The sequence below is a fragment of the Salarias fasciatus genome, chromosome 6, assembly GCF_902148845.1.
Source record: "Salarias fasciatus chromosome 6, fSalaFa1.1, whole genome shotgun sequence".
Lineage (NCBI taxonomy): Eukaryota > Metazoa > Chordata > Actinopteri > Blenniiformes > Blenniidae > Salarias > Salarias fasciatus.
In genome coordinates, this window is record NC_043750.1 from 21563885 (window position 1) to 21581823 (window position 17939).

General features: G+C 40.6%; 1 protein-coding gene across 1 annotated transcript; it reads right to left on the bottom strand.

Moving 5' to 3' along the window:
• Nucleotides 1-300: 300 nt before the first annotated feature.
• On the bottom strand, nt 301-17419 carry LOC115390479 (probable endo-1,3(4)-beta-glucanase AFLA_105200). Its single transcript, XM_030094358.1, has 10 exons — nt 17236-17419; nt 16180-16395; nt 15954-16067; nt 14822-14863; nt 14109-14188; nt 13846-13942; nt 13636-13722; nt 10903-11145; nt 9483-9579; nt 301-892 (listed from the first exon to the last, which is right to left on the bottom strand). The coding sequence occupies exons 1-9, from the start codon at nt 17261-17263 to the stop codon at nt 9527-9529; spliced, it is 960 nt and encodes a 319-aa protein (XP_029950218.1). The 5' UTR covers nt 17264-17419; the 3' UTR covers nt 301-892; nt 9483-9526.
• Nucleotides 17420-17939: the final 520 nt, after the last annotated feature.

Genomic DNA, 17939 nt, shown 5'->3' on the forward strand with positions numbered 1-17939 from the left:
TTTACATAATGGGTCCTTTATGTGGCTATATATAGAATACTGTTAATAATTATTAATAATTCCAGTTCCGGTATTATTGTTACCCAATCAGAAGCAACAGTTCTTGTCCCACACATCTATTCTAAAAACAAGAGGCCAGAGGAAGAAAGACTGATGCTTACCTTGATGTGTCTAGAGAATTTTTGGCTGCACTGATTTTGTACTTTCATGTAAAGCAAGTGAGGGATGACCCGGACAGAACTGAAAATGAATCCCAGGAGCACATCTGATTAACTTCAAATAAGTTTATTTGCATCGGGAACAACATCAGGTTGATGGTGTGAAACCAAAACCTCCTGAATACACAATGCTGTTGGGACTCTGGAAGGAGAGCAGCCAAAATGCAGAACAACAAAAGAAAAGCATCAAAAAACGTAAGGAAAGAAGGAAAATTCAACATCTACAAAAATTACACAGCATCATCAGCACTAAAACTGATGGTTGAATATGTTTTCGCCTTATTTGTTCTTATTCTCTATAGCTATACACGTAATGTGGATGTGTTGAGCCAAGGTGATATTTAACAAAGACAATGGGCCTCCACAGAACAAGAGCAGAAGAATACAGCTGGAGGATAAAGGGTGGGGTTTGAAACCCGTGTTTAAAAGGATCACAGGGAAAAGACAGTCCTTGACATTTCTTGGATAAACACTTCTGCAGAATTATATTTACATTGCCACCTCATCATCAAAAATGACACTAATAATATGAGCAAAAAATTCTCCTCAGCTGATACACAAACTTAAAAGAGCTCCTGTTACAAGCATTTTTCCTCTGTATCACGGTGCTAGCGGGGAAGAGTATTTGAGAGCGTCCTTCTCCGCTGCCATCACTTTACTTTTACTGCTTCAGTCTGAAAGAGAACGAGAAATAACAAATCAGAGAACAATGAAAATGACGTATCCTCTCACAGTCACGCGTCCTCCAATCACCTCCTTTTTCCTCTGGCAACTTCTGCTTTGTGCATGTTTATATGGCCTTTGCCATGACCTTTGACCTTTGTGGAGAAACATCTGTTTGAGGGAAAGGAAAACTGACATAATCCTACTCCACATCTATTGATGTGATTTACGCTTAACCAGGAAATGGCTAAAAGACACGGCACATGCCGTTTTCGGATCTATGAAAACATCTGGCAAAATTCACATAGAATTATGAATATTGCATAAAAACAAGGTCCATTGTTCTCCAGCCACTTCTCATTGCTATTTTAGTTTTCACATTTCAATATTTGCTCCAATCAAATTTGTATTTGCTTGATTTCAGTTCAGAATTGTGACTTTCAAGTGTCGGGTTGCAAGAGCGCCTTGAACAAAGATCTCAGATCTCAGCTGCTGAGTCTGAGTCGAGCTACAGGGACAGACGGAGGTCTGAGGACACCAGCCGGTCACTGCAGTGAGATCTTCCTGCTCAGGGTCCACTTGGACTCTTCTACTCATCTGAATCCTGTTAAAAGATGTTCCACTTTCTCAAAGAGATGATTCAACACACGGATTCCATCTAACGCAGAGATAGATCAGGACACTTTACAAAGCTGTGTTTTCTTGTCTAAGAAGTTTCACTAAATCCAATTTCATTGTACTTATAAATAGACTCAAAGCTTCTTATGCCTTGCAGCAAAACGCTTTATTCTTGCAATTAGTAGGCACTTCAGAAAATGGCCTGCTCTTGTTGTTTGTATTTTGTGAAGGTTTTATTGGGCGACTGACACGACAAGGGGGCGTGCTCACAAACAGAAGTCAGAACAAATGGAGCGATAAAATGCCTCACATCTGACAGATTGATGTCTTTGAGGTTAAGTTTCTTGGAAAAGGATGTTTTCTACTTGCAAGACCAAAAGACAGTTTCTGATTACGGTTGAAACAATGGGTAGATCAGTTCAAAGAACGTCAGCGAAAACGGTAGGACAAAATCCAAAATTTAAGAAAGTCAGGAACACTAATACTGACCGAAAGATTCAGGTCCTGTCCTAAAGACAAACAAGTGTCTCTTCACCTATCATTTCACAACTTATCACTGTCTCAATCAATCCTGTTTCAATCCTTTTAAAGGTTTTATTGTGCTCAATGTCACAATTACTCTGTCAAAGCAAGTTCTAGTTTCACTAGGACACTTCAGCGTACGAACAGAGACCAAACCATTTCCAACACTCTGCACTAACATGTACAGTTCAGTGGAACTGGTTGCAACTAACCGGGATAACTAGACCGTTGTCTTTGTTTTGGTTTACATTGTAGGGGGTTTAATTAAATTAATGCTAAAATCATAATGTTTTCACAACAACCAGTGGTGATATGAACTCTTAACTGGTCAGTTAATAAAGCTGATATAAAATATCGCAGCATGAAGCGTGTCTTTGTAGACATCCAGGAATAAAAATCTACTTTTCGTCATGTTTTCTAGAAATTGGCTTCTTTTTAAGCTCATGTTTACCTTTTGACCTGTTTAACTTCTGGATCAGGATTTGGAGGGTGTAACCACCTCCTTCAAAGCCTTGCTACTGTTATCAGAATACCAAAGCAATAAAATCTGAATGAAACTATCTTTTATGGCTTATTTTTCTTGCTCAATCAAAGAAACATCATCTTTTGAAGCCGTTTTGAAAATGAGGGGAGAAGAAACTTGTGAAGTTCGATCTGTTCTCGCAGACGTTTCAACAGTGGGTGTGTCCAAACAGGAACTCCCGTCACATGAAAGGAAAGAAAAAGTTGAACATCTTTAGGATCTGTCCTTCAGGATCATCTGAGACTCCGACTCGGGTCACTTTAAACTGTGTGGGAACGATGACAGACGGAGATGTAATAAAGCCGCGGTGCGACTCTGTCAGTTTGACACTGCCCGAGGAATGTGGAGCCGATGCCGGAGGCGATACCAGCAGGTGGATGAACGTCTGTCTGTCAGCAGACCTCCTGATCACAGCAGCTCTGCCAACTGCACAAAGCCAAGGCAGGAATGCTTGAACCGGCCCCGAGACGACAGCGGCCGAGGAAACCGTGGCTTGGAGTTAAAGACGTGAAAGTGTTGATATTTGCAGAGCGAGCTGACACTTTGGCACTTTTTATATTTTCAAAAGGGACACACTGAGGGATGATATTAGATTGCTATCTGACGCTGAAGTGTATCTGAAATAGGTTTCCAATGGTCATAGTTACAAGGATCTTTTCAAGAGGCAACAACAGCCAGAAACCGAAAGAAAACACTTTCCAAAGCTTTAGTTTAGAAACAACTGACAAAATGAAAGATTTCAGTAGAGTGGAACTGAATGCATCAAAGCTCTGGAACTTCACCGAATATTCAAAAAGATATCAATTTGAATTACTGGTCAGCTTTTTCAAATTCATTATCGTTTCTTAAAATTTATCCTGACTTTGGAATCAAGGTAAAGTAATCAAGTGCAGATCACATCTGTATATTTTTTTCTCCTCTGATTTCCATCATTCTGAAAACAGGTTAATTTGCGGTACCAAAAACTAGCCATTTTAACGTCATGATGAAGTTAACGTGCACTTGAACAATTTTAGTTTTTGCAATTAGGATAACATGACAAAATCATTGGCTGTGGAGTTCCAGGTACACACTGTCATTCTGCAAACACCGCCCTGAGCTTGTGCCACTGCTAATTGTACATTAAAGTAGGGAATACGTGCAATCCCACAGAAATTATTTTATTTCCAGTGGAAAATGTTGTGTAATATTTGTCTCTCCCACATAGCCGCATTAACGTAGTGTTACGGGTCTGACTCACTCTTTAATGTTGCCATATAGTTACCTTGTTGGGTGGAATTCTTACTTTAAAATACTGAAGTAACAGAGACAGTGATTTGCAGTGTTTCAGTTTATCACAGGTTACGAATCATAAGCCAGCATGCAAGCATCTTGTAAAACTATCCCTGTGTCATGATCCTTCTGACTTTTTGGGTTTTAAGCAGAAAGCGTCAGAAAAGTTTCCACAGGGATAACAGGCTTGAGCGTTCATAGCGACATCGCTTTTTGATCCTTTGATGTCGGCTGTTCCTGTCCTTATGATGCAGAATTGTTAGTGGTAACCTGTCAGCAGCGCCAGTAAAACCCACAAGACCCGAATAAAAATATATTCATGAATGTGAAACCGACGTCAATGTAAAAATACTCCTCTCCTGATGTATAAAGTCAAACTGTGTTATTACAGAGTTCCATGATGCACACAAAGCTCCCACACAGTAGCTGTGTTTAAGGCCTTAGTAACCAGGCAGAATACACACCGCCCAATCACAGATCACAAAATGTCAAAGGTATGATTGCTCACAAATAACCCACCCTGACCCCTCAGAGAGAGAATGGAGTAAATCTATTTCTGTGTTCTCTGCAAATTGTTGACGCTATGCTGAGCCCCTGAGCCCCCTTTCCTTTGTTGAAAGACAGTAGCGCAGTGTAAAGTAGTGAAACACACACGACTAAATTCAGCTCTGTAAATGTTTTGTGAGTCACCTGTCAGAGCACTAAGGAGGCATTTCGAAAATCTGACACGCTTGTTGTAAAAAGTGTGTAGTGTAAATAGTGAAGGTCAAGGCCTGGCACAGTCTGGCAGGTCTGAAATAAAAAAAAACAAACATTTGAAAATGAGAAGAATTGTGTTTACAATAAAGAGAGACAACAAGTGACATTTAATCAATTTTCCTCTGCATGTTTCCCCCAGATATTGTCTTGACTTTGTTCAGGTTCTTTCATGTGCGGTGGTCGCGGTTGAAATGTACCCTGGTGTGGACGCCACATCACAGCGGCCGCCGTGCGTCCTGCTTCTGCAGAGACTTGCTCAGTGACAGGAAAAGAATGCAAGGCGGCTGCCTCTGACATCGAGGCCACATTATTCTCCTGCAGTCACCGTGTACCCTTTAATTAGGAGTGTCTGACCTATGACCTTCGGGATGGACCTCAACTCAGAACCTGTGCAGGTCAGTGATGTGAAGCAGGAAGAGTGCAGACTCTCTGGTTCTGATCAAGATATATGACACACAATGTTAACATGAAGATACATCTCACAGTGAAGCTCAGCAGGTTGGTCTCATTGGTTCCTGTTTGATCCTTTTTACCTCACGATAAACCCACTTTCAGAACGGACTCATCAAAGCTGTTTGAAAAACAATCTGTAGGTTTTTCCTCTCTGTTTTGTCAAACGAGGGATTTTCTGGTTTTACAAGGTGTTAAAACAAATGGCATCCCTCAAAGTCAAAGGCCAAACAACACATATTTGACTGTCTTTAAATTTCATCAATGCCAGGAATGATCAGTAAATATCTCTACTTAAACACTAAACCTTTAAAGAGAGAATCCAAACACTGTTAAACTTGACCTCTGGCAGGAACTACCAACAGTGACCTTTCATTTACTGGATTCAACATAAATGTGATTTTTGTGGATGAAAAAAAGAAGACAAATTTGAATATCATTCAAAGGTTATTGTTTTGTCATTTAACACATAGGTATTATAAGTAAATTAAAAAGTTTTCAGGCAATTAAAATTTTTATTGGTATAATTATTGCTTAGAGTTGAATAAGGAGAGGAAAAAATCCTGATTTTATTGACCATCAATCATGATTCATGCATACCTGATACAGTTTCAATATACAAAAGACTTAGCGTCTCATTTATTTGCACAATCCAGATCAGTTTCCAGAGCTAGAGATGAGTCAAATCATGTCAAACTATAGCCACTGATTTATTGCTAACTCATAATTCTCCACCGAAACACTTAAACCTACACCGAGATATCAATAAGTAGATATGATATAATGAGCTTCAGTGCAGAGGATGAAACTCATATACCGTAAATCAATCAAACTTTATTTATATAGTATTTTTCATGCAGGATGGTACAATAAGGACAGATTCACATTTACTACTTCAGCTATAAATTCAAGTCATTTAGATTTTAAAATATATTTATTTAACAACTCTTGATTAACTGAAAGTCATGGTGATTGATCGCCATTTGTCTGCGTTTGTTGACGAGAAATATCTCAGTAATATGAGACCCATTGTCCACCTCCCTAATGCTGAGTGACACCGACTGATCTGCCACTTTAATCCTGCACTGGTATCTTGCCATGAACCCATGTGCTCTCAACACCTACATGATGTATTATAGAGCTATCAAAGAGCCTCTCCTCGCTGTCAGCACCTTGGGGGTTTGTTTTGTTGTTTTTGTTTTTTTTGTTTTTTTTGCTGTCACACTGAGAGTTGAGCATCTGTAAACTCAGTGCACTGGTAACGTGGGTGAAGGAGGAACTTAAAACCATTTAGTCAGACATTACAATCAAAATGTAGTGAGACACTGTTATTAGCCCCAGAACTAAGCACATGTGCAATTTATCAGTTAAACACAGTGTAATAACTCCAGTCTGACAGCTATTTCCATGACTGAACAATCACAAGATTTACTTTTTTTTGTCTCTCGGCCAAAATGTGCCGGTGTGTGGTGGGAAGCGTGGAAAGGAAAGAGGCAGAGCGGGCCTCCACCAGCTGTTTTCTCCTCCCGTCTGTGTTTCCCGGCCGCCCCTCCCTCCCGTCTGTCGGGCTGCCCAGGTGTAATGACCAACCTGCCAGTGTGAGCCACATCAAACCTCGCCAGCAGGAAGCTTCCCCTCACTGTTATTACCGAGATAAAGATCCCGCATTCAGCATATGCACCATTGTGATTTGGCCCACAATAAATTACAGCTTCTACACTTTAAATTAGACCTCCAACCTATCCAGGATGTCTGGAATGACAGTAGGATCCTGGGACGCTCGTCTGCATGAAGATGGTATGAAAAATGGACGGCCCCATCGTCTACATGGGAGAATGAGGGTAATCTCTAAAGATATTGAATATTTGTAATAGTATTTACTCTCTATGGTGCCAGCTTTGTTTCTAAAGCCACATGAGCCTGAATAGAGACCAGCCACATATCCTCAACTCCGCTCGTCCCCATGACCTGTCTCTGAACCAGTAATACACCAGTAAGAGTTCCTACTCAAAATCTGTCTGTGACCTGTTTCTCTGTGAAATATTCATTCCAGGCTGAGCAGACAGTTTCCTCCAACATTAACCATCAAACATGAAAGCTGTGCTCCAACTGGAAAATAACACAGTAAAGGCCCGGGTCTAATTATGCTGGTTTACTTTACGGCCTGTCAGCTCGTATCCATTACCTTCTGCAGCGCTCTTTCAACTCCAGCTTGCTCATCACTCCACAAACCAGGTGGGAATGAATAAAGTGCTCACTTTTTCTTTTTCCTGTCGTTTTTTTTTTTTTTTTTTTTTTTTGTAGTTTTTCCCCAGACGGACTAATTCCCGGTTTAACGCTTCATGTTCAAAATGTCCCTCTTACTCATATTCTGACTCATGTTCATGGGAGCCACACAATATTTTTACTATCTTCTGAGAAATCTTTGAAAGTCTCTTTGATCTTGGGCAGAGTTTTTTTTTTTTTTAATAATAATAGCGTGAACCTTCAAACTCTTTGGATATGGACATTTTTTACAGGAAGCCTTCACTTATTGAAAGACTTGTGTGTGCTGATCAATTATCTTAAAAGAACAACCAACATTTACACCCAATGCATTTTCACTTCCAATAATGGAAACCTTATCTGATACATTATCAGTAGGTTTGGAACAACATCTGTTTAACATGAGGCAAAAGCTATGGATTTCAAAAAAAAAAAAACAAAAAAACAAAAACCATTAAATAAGGCTCTTTCAAAGAACAACAGCTAGAATCTAGCCTCGGCCATCATGATGTCCTAAATGTTTCTAGTGTTAAATTAGTTTTTCTACCACAAAACTGATGTTTAACAATAATGCAGCCTTCTGTACCTGCTCATGTTCTGTCAGGCCCAAAACAATATGGCATATTAAACACAACGTGATCCACATTTACTTAAAAAAAGTCCCAACTACAAACATATCTCATTTATTTTAAACAGCCATACAGATTTTTTGTGGAGCAGCTACATTCTCTCCCATCATATTTGTCATGTCCAGCGGAGATTGAAGGGTTGAGAGCATTTCCTTTTCACAGCACAGCAATTTCATGAGCGCTTCGTCCCGCCCTGATGTGCTTCACCTGTCCCCGAGTGTGTGATTGGCTTCACCTGGTGGCTTTGGTGTATGTTAGGTGTCTTCTGTGTGTTCTGGTTCTTGGTCCGTCTGTGTTTGTAGAGTCTCTTCATGTTCTTCCTGTGTTATTGTGGACTTCAGTTTCTAGACTTTTGGATTGTGGGGGGTTTTTATTCATGTGGAATAAACATGAGCTCCTGCTCATGGTGTCTGGTGCTTGCAGTGCTCTATTGAGGAATAACTAACATATATTAGAAAATCTGTCATCATGCATGTCAGAGAGGAGATAATAAGCTTTACCATAGAATATTTTGAGATTTTACTGCATTAAAATGCCCCTGGGAAGAATGAAGAAATACTGTTTATAGTTAATATTTCTATATTTCATTGCTTACTGTGACTCTGGCTACAGATCTGAAATCCCTCACTGCTGAGTGTACTTGAAGAATTACACCGGAAAGTGAAGAAATGACCTCGCTCTGACCATTTCTGAGCTGGAGATGCCAGGGATTTTTGGAGTTGCTGTTTTGGTGAGAATGGAGATGATCTGTGACTGTTAACAACACGGCTCCTGACCGGTGCTCCTCTCAGATGTGAGCTTATCATCAGCTGTTAAGAGCAGTTTGAATTCCTCGGGCCTCAGGCTGCAGCCCTGAGTGTTGCTGAGCTGATAGGGCGGGCGAGGGCGCACAGGTGCAGATGTGGGACTTACATCCTGAAGCACATGATGATTAGACTGAGAGGGCCCGTGTTACTACTCGTGTGGGAAGAATCTCATCCGTCAGTGGACAATAGAGCAGCAGGGATCAGGAGGATAAAGGAAGGGAGTCAGTGGTCAAATACAGAGCTTTTTCAGAGAAAAGAGAAGGTTTGGAATGTGAAGAAGCTACTTTTTTTTCATGCTCTGCGTGTATTCAGATTTTTATTTTTGAAAAACATGCTTGATTCAAAACAATGGGTCATGATCAAACTGGAGTTTATTTGATTTATGACCACAATCTCTGTTTTTTAGTGTGTTTACTTATTTTTGGTATTGATTTTGAGATTAGATTTCATTTTGTGTGATAAATGTTCTTGTAATCAAGAGAAGCCTGTGGAAAGATTGAAGAAATAGATCTTGTCAGGACTGTATGCAATCAAACTATATTGCATTGAGGTTCCTGTTTGGATGCTGTTTCCACAGAGTGTATTTAAAAACCTCTGGGTGTCAAGGTGATTTACAAATTTGGAACAAGCACATTTTATAAATATAGATTTAATAGTTATGACCTCTCTATTTTCAATATGGGCAGGAAGTTGTAAAACAGCCGCTGGTCATTCCTGCCATGTTGACTGATGGAGAGTGTGTGAGTCGCCCTCTTACCGGGTTTTTCAGGAACAGCCTGCTTAAAGGGCGAGGATAACATCTCACACAGGACACTTGAGAGGAACTTCCCAGACGATGTCCCTCATCTTTAGATCTGTTTACAAGGCAGACAGGTCGGACATTAACACTGCGGGGCGTGTTTGTGTGTGTGTGTGTGTGTGTGTGTGTGTGTGTGTGTGTGTGTCAAAAAGTCAACGACACTCACAGTTATTGTGCAACTCTGTTGTTGTTGTTAATTTCTATTATAGCAAATGCAAAGTTAGACAAAGCTGAAACAAGCTGCTGCCAGGGTGACGATTCATCCATCTTTTTTAGTCTGCCTGGAGCGGTGGAGGTCACATGGAGAGCAAAGAAGTTTGGACATTCCTCTCCTTTTTTAGCTTTTTCTAAATTCCTTGGTGCTATAACCTCTCCTCCAGGTCCTCTGTGTGTTGTGCACCTCCAATGGGAGAATACAGCCAACGGAAAAATGACGCCCAAACCACTTCACTTTTTAAGGCAGCAAAAAAATCAGAATTTTGTGAAACGACTTGGATTGTTCTAAAGTCTTCGGGGAATGATCATACAGTCAGTTGAGTTCACTTGCACTTTCCTAGTGATTTAAAAGCCCCTAAAGTGCTTTACAATGTTAGTAACATTCACACACCAACAGAGGTGGCTGCCATGCAAGGCGATTAGTCTATCCACTGGGAGCAGTTTGGCGTTCAGTGTCTTGCTCAAGGACATTTTGACATATGGGATAATCGAGCTGCAATGTTCAGATTGAGAGAGAATGGAGCTATAGCCGCCTCTTGACTTCCTACAGTTTTTATCTAAATATCAGTACCTTTCCTTCTTTACGTTTTCAAAACAGGCCTGAGAAAAATCTGAATGTGTTGTGTTATTGTGTGTCTTCCTAATACTTAGAGTTGGTTGGAACAGGATCAGATAGAAAAGGGATTCCTTTGTGTATCAATGAGTACCTTATGTTCATGGCTTAACATTAATATTAAGACAAAAACTAGAGGTGGAGAGAATCATCAGAGGGAGACACAAACAGGCACATAAAACAGAGGGAATCACAAAGGAAAAGGAAGAACTTGAGTCTAATGTAACGAAGACAACTTAAGACCATAAGACCATGAGAGCCTTATTTCACTGAAAACTGGAGAAATTATGAGCAGAAATACTGTACATTCTCCGTCCATGATCTTACTGAAGGCCTTAGTGATTGAAAGGACTCCTCAAAATGTCATTCTGCACTATAATTTTAAACTGTGGTTAAATTTCAGAGCTTATATTACTTTAAATCGCTCAAGGAGTCAGAATCAGTGACTTTGGTAAAGGATGTGATCTCAGGTCTCAAATGTGTGGTTAAAATGACACAATCAGTCTCAGGATACAAGGAAGGGCAGTGAGACATGATTTAAATACCCACCTCTCCTCCGACTGGACTCGGCGCTGTTGCTGTTGTTCTCATTTGTCTCCTTCAGCGACTCCACAGAGGTCTTACTGGAGACGGCGCCTTCGTCGTCAGTTTTGTCCTCCATGCTGGTCTCCACAGGTGCGGGGGGGCTCTCCTGCTGCTCGGCAGCGTCCGCTTTTGGTTCCTCCGGTGTGCCGTCTGGAAGCGGGGCCGCAGACTCAGCAGAGGGATCCACGACAGATTTATCAGACTCAGCTGTGAGGGGCACAAAAGCAAAACGGCAGCGCCGATTCTCAAAAACACGGATTCTTTTTCAGGTGTTAGTTTGTAGGAAAAAAAATCAAACGAGTCCCGATAACAGGAACTTGCAGCAGCAGCAGTTACATTCGATTGTGTAATAATGTTTCTCCACCATTTGTCACCTGTATGACTGTGACTCTGTCGCTGATCTCTTGTATCTGGCAGTGCGTCGTGCTTTCAGGTGCCACACTAACCACATCTCCGCTCGCGTCGCCTGAAGCGGTTTGTTCTCAGGCTGGGTTTCACCTTGGCGAGGGCATTTCAGGGGGCCACCATGTTGGTAATGAGGCGGCTGATTACTGACCAGTTTCTAATGAGCCACAGCCGCGCAGCTGTTGGAGGCTGTGGGAAAGTAGGGCGGCCCCGTCATTATCTGACCCAGTTCCTTGGCGGGAGGGAAAGCGGAGATGAAGGGGAGAGGACGATGGCTGCTGTTGAGACGCAATCCTGCGGCGGCTGAGATGACTCCTCAGGCATCATTCCGGTCTTCAGAGAAACTTCGTGTCTGCCACTTTTATGACAGATGACCGCACTCTGTGCCACAGGTGGACTCTTGACCTGGCTCTTAGCTAATTATTCTCACTTCGCATAATGACACAGGAAACTAGATCTGTTGTCCTGTTTCAGAGAACACCAAAAAACATTTCTCAAGACCAAAGACACAAATGCTTCACTTCCTTTTTCCATCAGTTAAGTCAGTAGAGGGATGAAACTGTCACGCCCGTGCTTTAAGTTGTCAGGTAAACCAATTTACAACAAGAAGAAGCAATAAAGTCTGTCGAGCTCCTTTCAACATTACAGAGAAATCAGCTTCCTGGCACCTGAGGTGAAATAAATTCACTATTTTCATGATACATTTAGTTTTGATGCCTTTAGATAACTGAAATTTCCTGTTTTAATCTTCACTTGAATCCAACTTGTCCAACCTCTTCAATTCTTTAGACAGTTCACAAGCTGCAGAACTAAAATAACACTCCATCACTTCACAGTGACTCCATGCAGCCTGGGGTCCTCTAGTAGATTTCTGTTAATGATTCCAAGAACAAAACACCTAAAGGCAACAGAGTCTTATTTGTCAAAGTCCAGAGGAAATGAGAATCTTCTCTGCCCTCTTTTCTGGAGCTCCTAAAACACTCCAACAAATTAACTATGTTGTATTCTGTTCTAAGGTTGTATTTCTGTTGTTTTAATCTTACACAAAATAAAAGGATTTCTTACAAAAATATTTTCCACACATCAAATGCTTTTGATCAAGAGGCAGGCTGTCTGGGGTTTACCCTGTGATATGGAATATTTTGGCTTCAAGATAGTTAAGTAGAGGTCAGACTGCTTTGACTTGAGTTGAGAGGAGTCATGAAGAACTTTCATCTGAGAAACAACAGATAACATTCTCCTGACTGTAGTTTATATAACTTGGGTTGACTGAAATTATGGCAGATTAAGCACGGCAGCCTTGCTCTAAACCGTCTGATTCGTGTCTGAATCCTTTGCAATCCTCAATAAATCCTCCTCATGCAGCGTCAACACCTTGACACCTCATCTTTCTATTTTCAATTTAACTTGAAATGCATGTTTCTAAACTGCACGAGGGAACGAGGGAGCCGGAATCCCCAGAGAAAATCTGCAGACAAAAAAGCCCTGTCCCCTTTAATAAAGTGCAGCCTGAAGCAGAATGGCATGTCCCCTCTCGACATGACGTTTTACCTTAAAACTCACTGATACCATGAAGTAAAACAGAAACAAATCATGCCTTTACGGGACAAATTAAAATCTTAAAACAAAAAATACAAAAAGTTATTAAGTATAGCCGCAAAAAAAATAAAAAATCTATTTTAACACATACTGGTCTTTGTGCTTCTTCCCAAACTTCTTCTTTAAAGCTTTAAAACATGCCTCTGGCTTACAGTATTGGCAGGTAAGTGCTTTCTTCCGACACAGCAACATGTTGAGCCTGCTCAAAGAAATATCAAGGGTAAGTTGTATCAGGACTAACTTGAAGTTCTCATTTGTTAACTTGGCTTTCATTCCCCTCAAGTGGGAAACATGAGTATTGCAGTTCATCTTACAATGATCTGTACACTTTAAATCCAACACACTTTAACAACTTTAATGAAAATTACTTACTTATTACACATAATTCAAGGATACGGGCTGCTGTAAAGAAAAGTCTGTGTTGAAGCCTACAGTGAATTACACCTTATTCTTTCTTCTGTGTTTTGTCACAATCACAACATCGCAGTGAGATGTATCGTATAGTGTCAGGAGCTCTAACACACTTTGCTTCCTTTAATTTAGTTTAACTGATGTGAAGAAACAGGAAGAAAGCAGCATGCAATTAAACCACAATGACTTCATCTGGTCCAAAGGAAACGGCCAGCCCTGTCTCTCTCTCTGGGCTCCACTGGAGCAGCACTAAACTCATCCATCGCAGGTTTTAGCTGTTACCTTTCGGCTCCTCAGGTGCTTCGGGTTTTTCTTCTGATTCCTGCTGCTCATTCGCAGGAGTTTCTTCAGTTTCAAATGTTTGCACGCCTGAAAAGTCCAAAGAGGAAACAGAAAAGTCAAAAAAAAAAAAAAAAAAAAAAAAAAAACACTGGAAGATGTATTTATCAGACCTATATTTTGTGTTTGATAGTGAGATGATGGTGGACTGACCGTTGTAAGGCAGAGTATCAGCTGGCGCCTCAGGCTCTACGGCACTGAGAGGGATGTTGGTCTCATCGGGCCGAGAAGTGAAATCAACAGAGTAGCGCTGTGGAAATAAAACATTGTTATGATGATAAAACACAGATTTATTGGTGAGAAAACAAGCACAAACAGTACAATGACACATCAAACTGCCTTCTAGATACTAAGATATTTGTGTTACCCAGACATTGTGAAGCATCGAAGAAGGTGAAAGAGACATTCCAACTCACTCTGCCTCTCCTTCGTGCCAGGTAACAAGCACCTGCAAACACAGCAGCTACAAGGATGATGATGACGAGGATGATGATACCTGGCGGGGAAATAAATAATAACCATCCAACTGTTAAATCACTAACTTCATCAGAGATTTCAAGCTGTTAGAGGATTTGTCTAGAAAACAGAGAAAACTGTGATCACAGTAAGAAACAAACAAACAAAAAAAGGCAGAAAGGCATTACGGCCGAACTTGAGAGAGAGAGAGAAAAAAAATCACATATGGATTGTCAGACAGCGAGCCGCTTGCCCAGTCTAATCGGTGATGCAGTAACGTCTCCATGCATAGGTTATTGCCAAGGAAATGAAAATGAATAACTTTGATTAGGAGCCCTTCTTTGTGCTTCTGCTCATGCAATACAACATGAAACCCGTCAGAAACTACCAGCAGACTTCCAAGCCAAGGCCAGTTTCAATGCTTTATTTCACACAATGTGCCAACAGACATATAATAAACAGGGATAAGTTCCCCCAGACATTAAATATCCCTGGAATAAAGTAAAGTATACTACTCCATACCTGTCATCCTCCCTAGAGGTGAAGCTAAAATCATACAGTCCAGAAGATATTGCATTTCTATCAAACAGATGTAAATCTCACCCTCCTATCATGATCTAGTGTTGGTGCTGGCAGTTGAATGTAAAAGTAGGTTTGTTGTAATGTAACTCACCAGTGCTGTCGCTTTCTGCAGGGTTTGGTTTAACGGTTGTCCCTGGAAAAACATGCAAAACAAGAACGTGTTCATTCATATTACAGGGTGGCATGGTGGAGTCGCAGTCAACACTGATGTCAGAATGTCAAATGTGTGTGTGTGTGTGTGTGTGTGTGTGTGTGTGTGTGCGTGCGTGCGTGCGTGTGAGCGTGCGTGCGTGTGTGTATATATAACATTTTAATGACTTAAACAGCTAAAAGCACAATTTGAATATATTGCAATAAGACATAATAACGGTTTCTGCGTTCAGAAGGGGATGCTTGCATGGGTGTGTGTCATAAATTCCTCTTCAAGTTGGTGAGGGTGTGCCTGGACCCTTTTGTCCACACTTAAAGCATTGAAGCCCCACAGTGCTGTCATGTGGTATCACACTGTTACATCAAGCAAACAGGATATTACACTTAACTTGCTACAGTTTATTTATAGAGCCACATGAGTTCATTTTTATACTCTGTGTTCATCTGCCAGGCCGCTTGCTTTTATGCTGAAAGCAGCTTCCTATCAGTTCAGTCTATCTTTAAACTTCTTTTTCTGTAAACGCATCACACCTCGGCCTCTTGCTAATGCTATATGTCCAGTGATCCCCATCTACCCATCGCACTGCTGTGACCTTCAGCAGGAACTTCATGGCTACAGCCAGAGAAGGCAATGCTACAGCACAGACATTGAAGAACGGTAAAAGACGAGGGCAAGGGATGAATAACATAAAGAGAGAGGAATGGAAGAACGAGAAAATGAGGGGGAGGTGTAACAGCAGGCAGAGCTGTCAGGATGTGGTGATGACAACATAATTCACAGATTCACACCTACAGGAAATTTTGAGTCACCACATCTTGTAAACGGCAGCGCCTTTACTTTATATTGTGCATTTTTACAACATGAGCAGTCTCAACGTGCTTTATGTGATCATACAAAATCATTGATGACACGATCCAAGCCCCTCATTGAGAGCAAAGGTTCATTGTTTTTTACAAGGACACTTTGAGCAAATCGATTCATGATTATAAGTTTGGCCATTGAGGTGCATCATCATGTCAGTGTATGTGTTCAACGAGGCCTCCGTGTTAAAATGTAAACCGTTCCAACTCACTCTTGTCGTCGTTCCTTCCTTCGGTGCCATTGGAAACGATGGGTTTAGGTGTGGTCATCTGCTTGCTGGTTGTCACCAACTCAGTTGCACCACTTTGGGTTGGCGTTTCAACATCTGAAGCAGAGGAGCAGCCACTTCACACACACAATCAGTGATGAGGCTCAATAAGGGTTATACAACTTTCCAATACATTTAGACCACAAAAGAAGTTAGGCAATAATCTAACCTGTCACGTTCATTGATGGCATGATGGTGCTGTTGCTGCTGGTGGCGTTCATGTCCCTGGAAGTTTTTGAGACGGTGACAGTGTTGCTGAAGGTGAATCCATTACCGCTGCTGGCTCGACTGGTACTTGAAGTTGAGTATTGAGGCGTAAGTCCTTCATCTGTGGTGGTATTGCCTTGTCCCAACACAGACGCTGCAAGCAAAGCTGCAAGAAAAGCTGCAAGAAAAGCAGAAGTTTTGAAGAATTTCAAGTGCGGCGTTTCATGACCAACCCTAAAATTACTCTTCTGGTGCATGTATGACACCCACTGTATGAGCTGTAATACTAATTGGTCATTTTTGTAATTTAACAAAGTAGAACTCTGAAAATAAGCCAAAAAATCTAAACATGAAATCTTTAGTAATTGTAACTTTTTCTCAAATATCACATTATTTTCTTTGTACAAACACATAGCAGTGAGAATTAAAAGAAACAAAACTGCTATTAAATTCAAATACAATCAAAAACATTTAGCGCAAACTTATTGAATTTATTCACCACTATGTGTGCTTTTTCACACACTTCACAGCACATTAAATATTATAGTTTGTGAAGCACAGCATCAGTGCTTTATCAGTGATTAACTTCTGTGTCAGTCAGTACAACAATAGACAAAGTCATATGAACCTGTATAACTACAATAGACAACTGACATCCTCTGAGGGAACTACTCATGTAAATTCTGTCAAGGTGTGGCTCTGTTTTCCTGGTCTTGTTTTCTCTGTGTCGAACACGTTCACTTCAGACATGGATTCATTTGTGTTAATTTCTAGCTAACTAATAATATAAGAAGACAGCACAACACAACCATAGAGTGTCTGCAAATTAAGTGAACTTTTTTTTTTCCCCTTAATTTCAAATTTTGAAATTGTATTTTCTTTGAATACTATCTACAAACCCAAAGATCTAATTGAAAGGAATTTCTTTTTTTTAACGTTAATTATTTGCAGTGAGAATTTGTAAAATTTCAACAACATATCCCAACAGTCGCATTTTTAAAAATACAGATAGTCTTACCGAGGATAAGGAAGGAAGTCAGCCTCATTGCAAGTGTTTCTGAATACAGCAGGTGAGAAGAAAAAAAACTACAAGCCTATATATGTATTTAAAATGCAATATTTAAGTTAACTCAAAAAGCTGTTTGTTCAGAGTTGATACATTCATAAGCTGCGTTTGTCCTATAATGACCAGTGCGTGTCTGTGAAAGAGATCAAAAAGGAAGAAAAGAAAAAAAGAGGATCTACTACGTCTTTGACCACAGCAGGATGCCGTAGAGGACTAGTGTTGCACAAACAGGATGAGAGAGGAACCTGCTGGATCATTGCTCCACCTGAGTGAAAGCATCTAAAGCAAGATACTTGTTTCTGACAACATGCAGCTGCAGTGCTTTTACACCATGTTCAGTGCTGTACCCTGTGTTCCCACTGTTGAGAATAAATACTTCAAAATTACGTTGACATCTTCAGGATTTTCACGTGTCTTCGCTTTAATTATCAAAGGATAAAGGTGAAATCATGAATCTTATTCTCAAACAGACATTATTACAAAACAGGTTTCTTCTTCCTCTTTTTGCTGCCAGTTCTTTTTTATGCTCACTAGATGTCGCTGTGAGTAAAGACAAACACACCACACAGTCTCCATCTTCTCCTTCTGAAGGAAACTAGGTACATTTATTTGACAGATAAGAGAAACAAAGGCTGTATAAAATGTGTGAATCATGT

What these genes read in the sequence shown, in the direction of transcription:
- LOC115390479 (XM_030094358.1), bottom strand. Translation starts at nt 17,263, where the DNA reads ATGAGGCTGACTTCCTTCCTTATCCTCG. An exon ending in TGCAGAAAGCGACAGCACTG is followed by an intron (nt 14,189 to 14,821) that starts GTGAGTTACATT and finishes TTTCCCCGCCAG; the next exon opens with GTATCATCATCCTCGTCATC. An exon ending in CGAGTCCAGTCGGAGGAGAG is followed by an intron (nt 9,580 to 10,902) that starts GTGGGTATTTAA and finishes CCTTGTAAACAG; the next exon opens with ATCTAAAGATGAGGGACATC.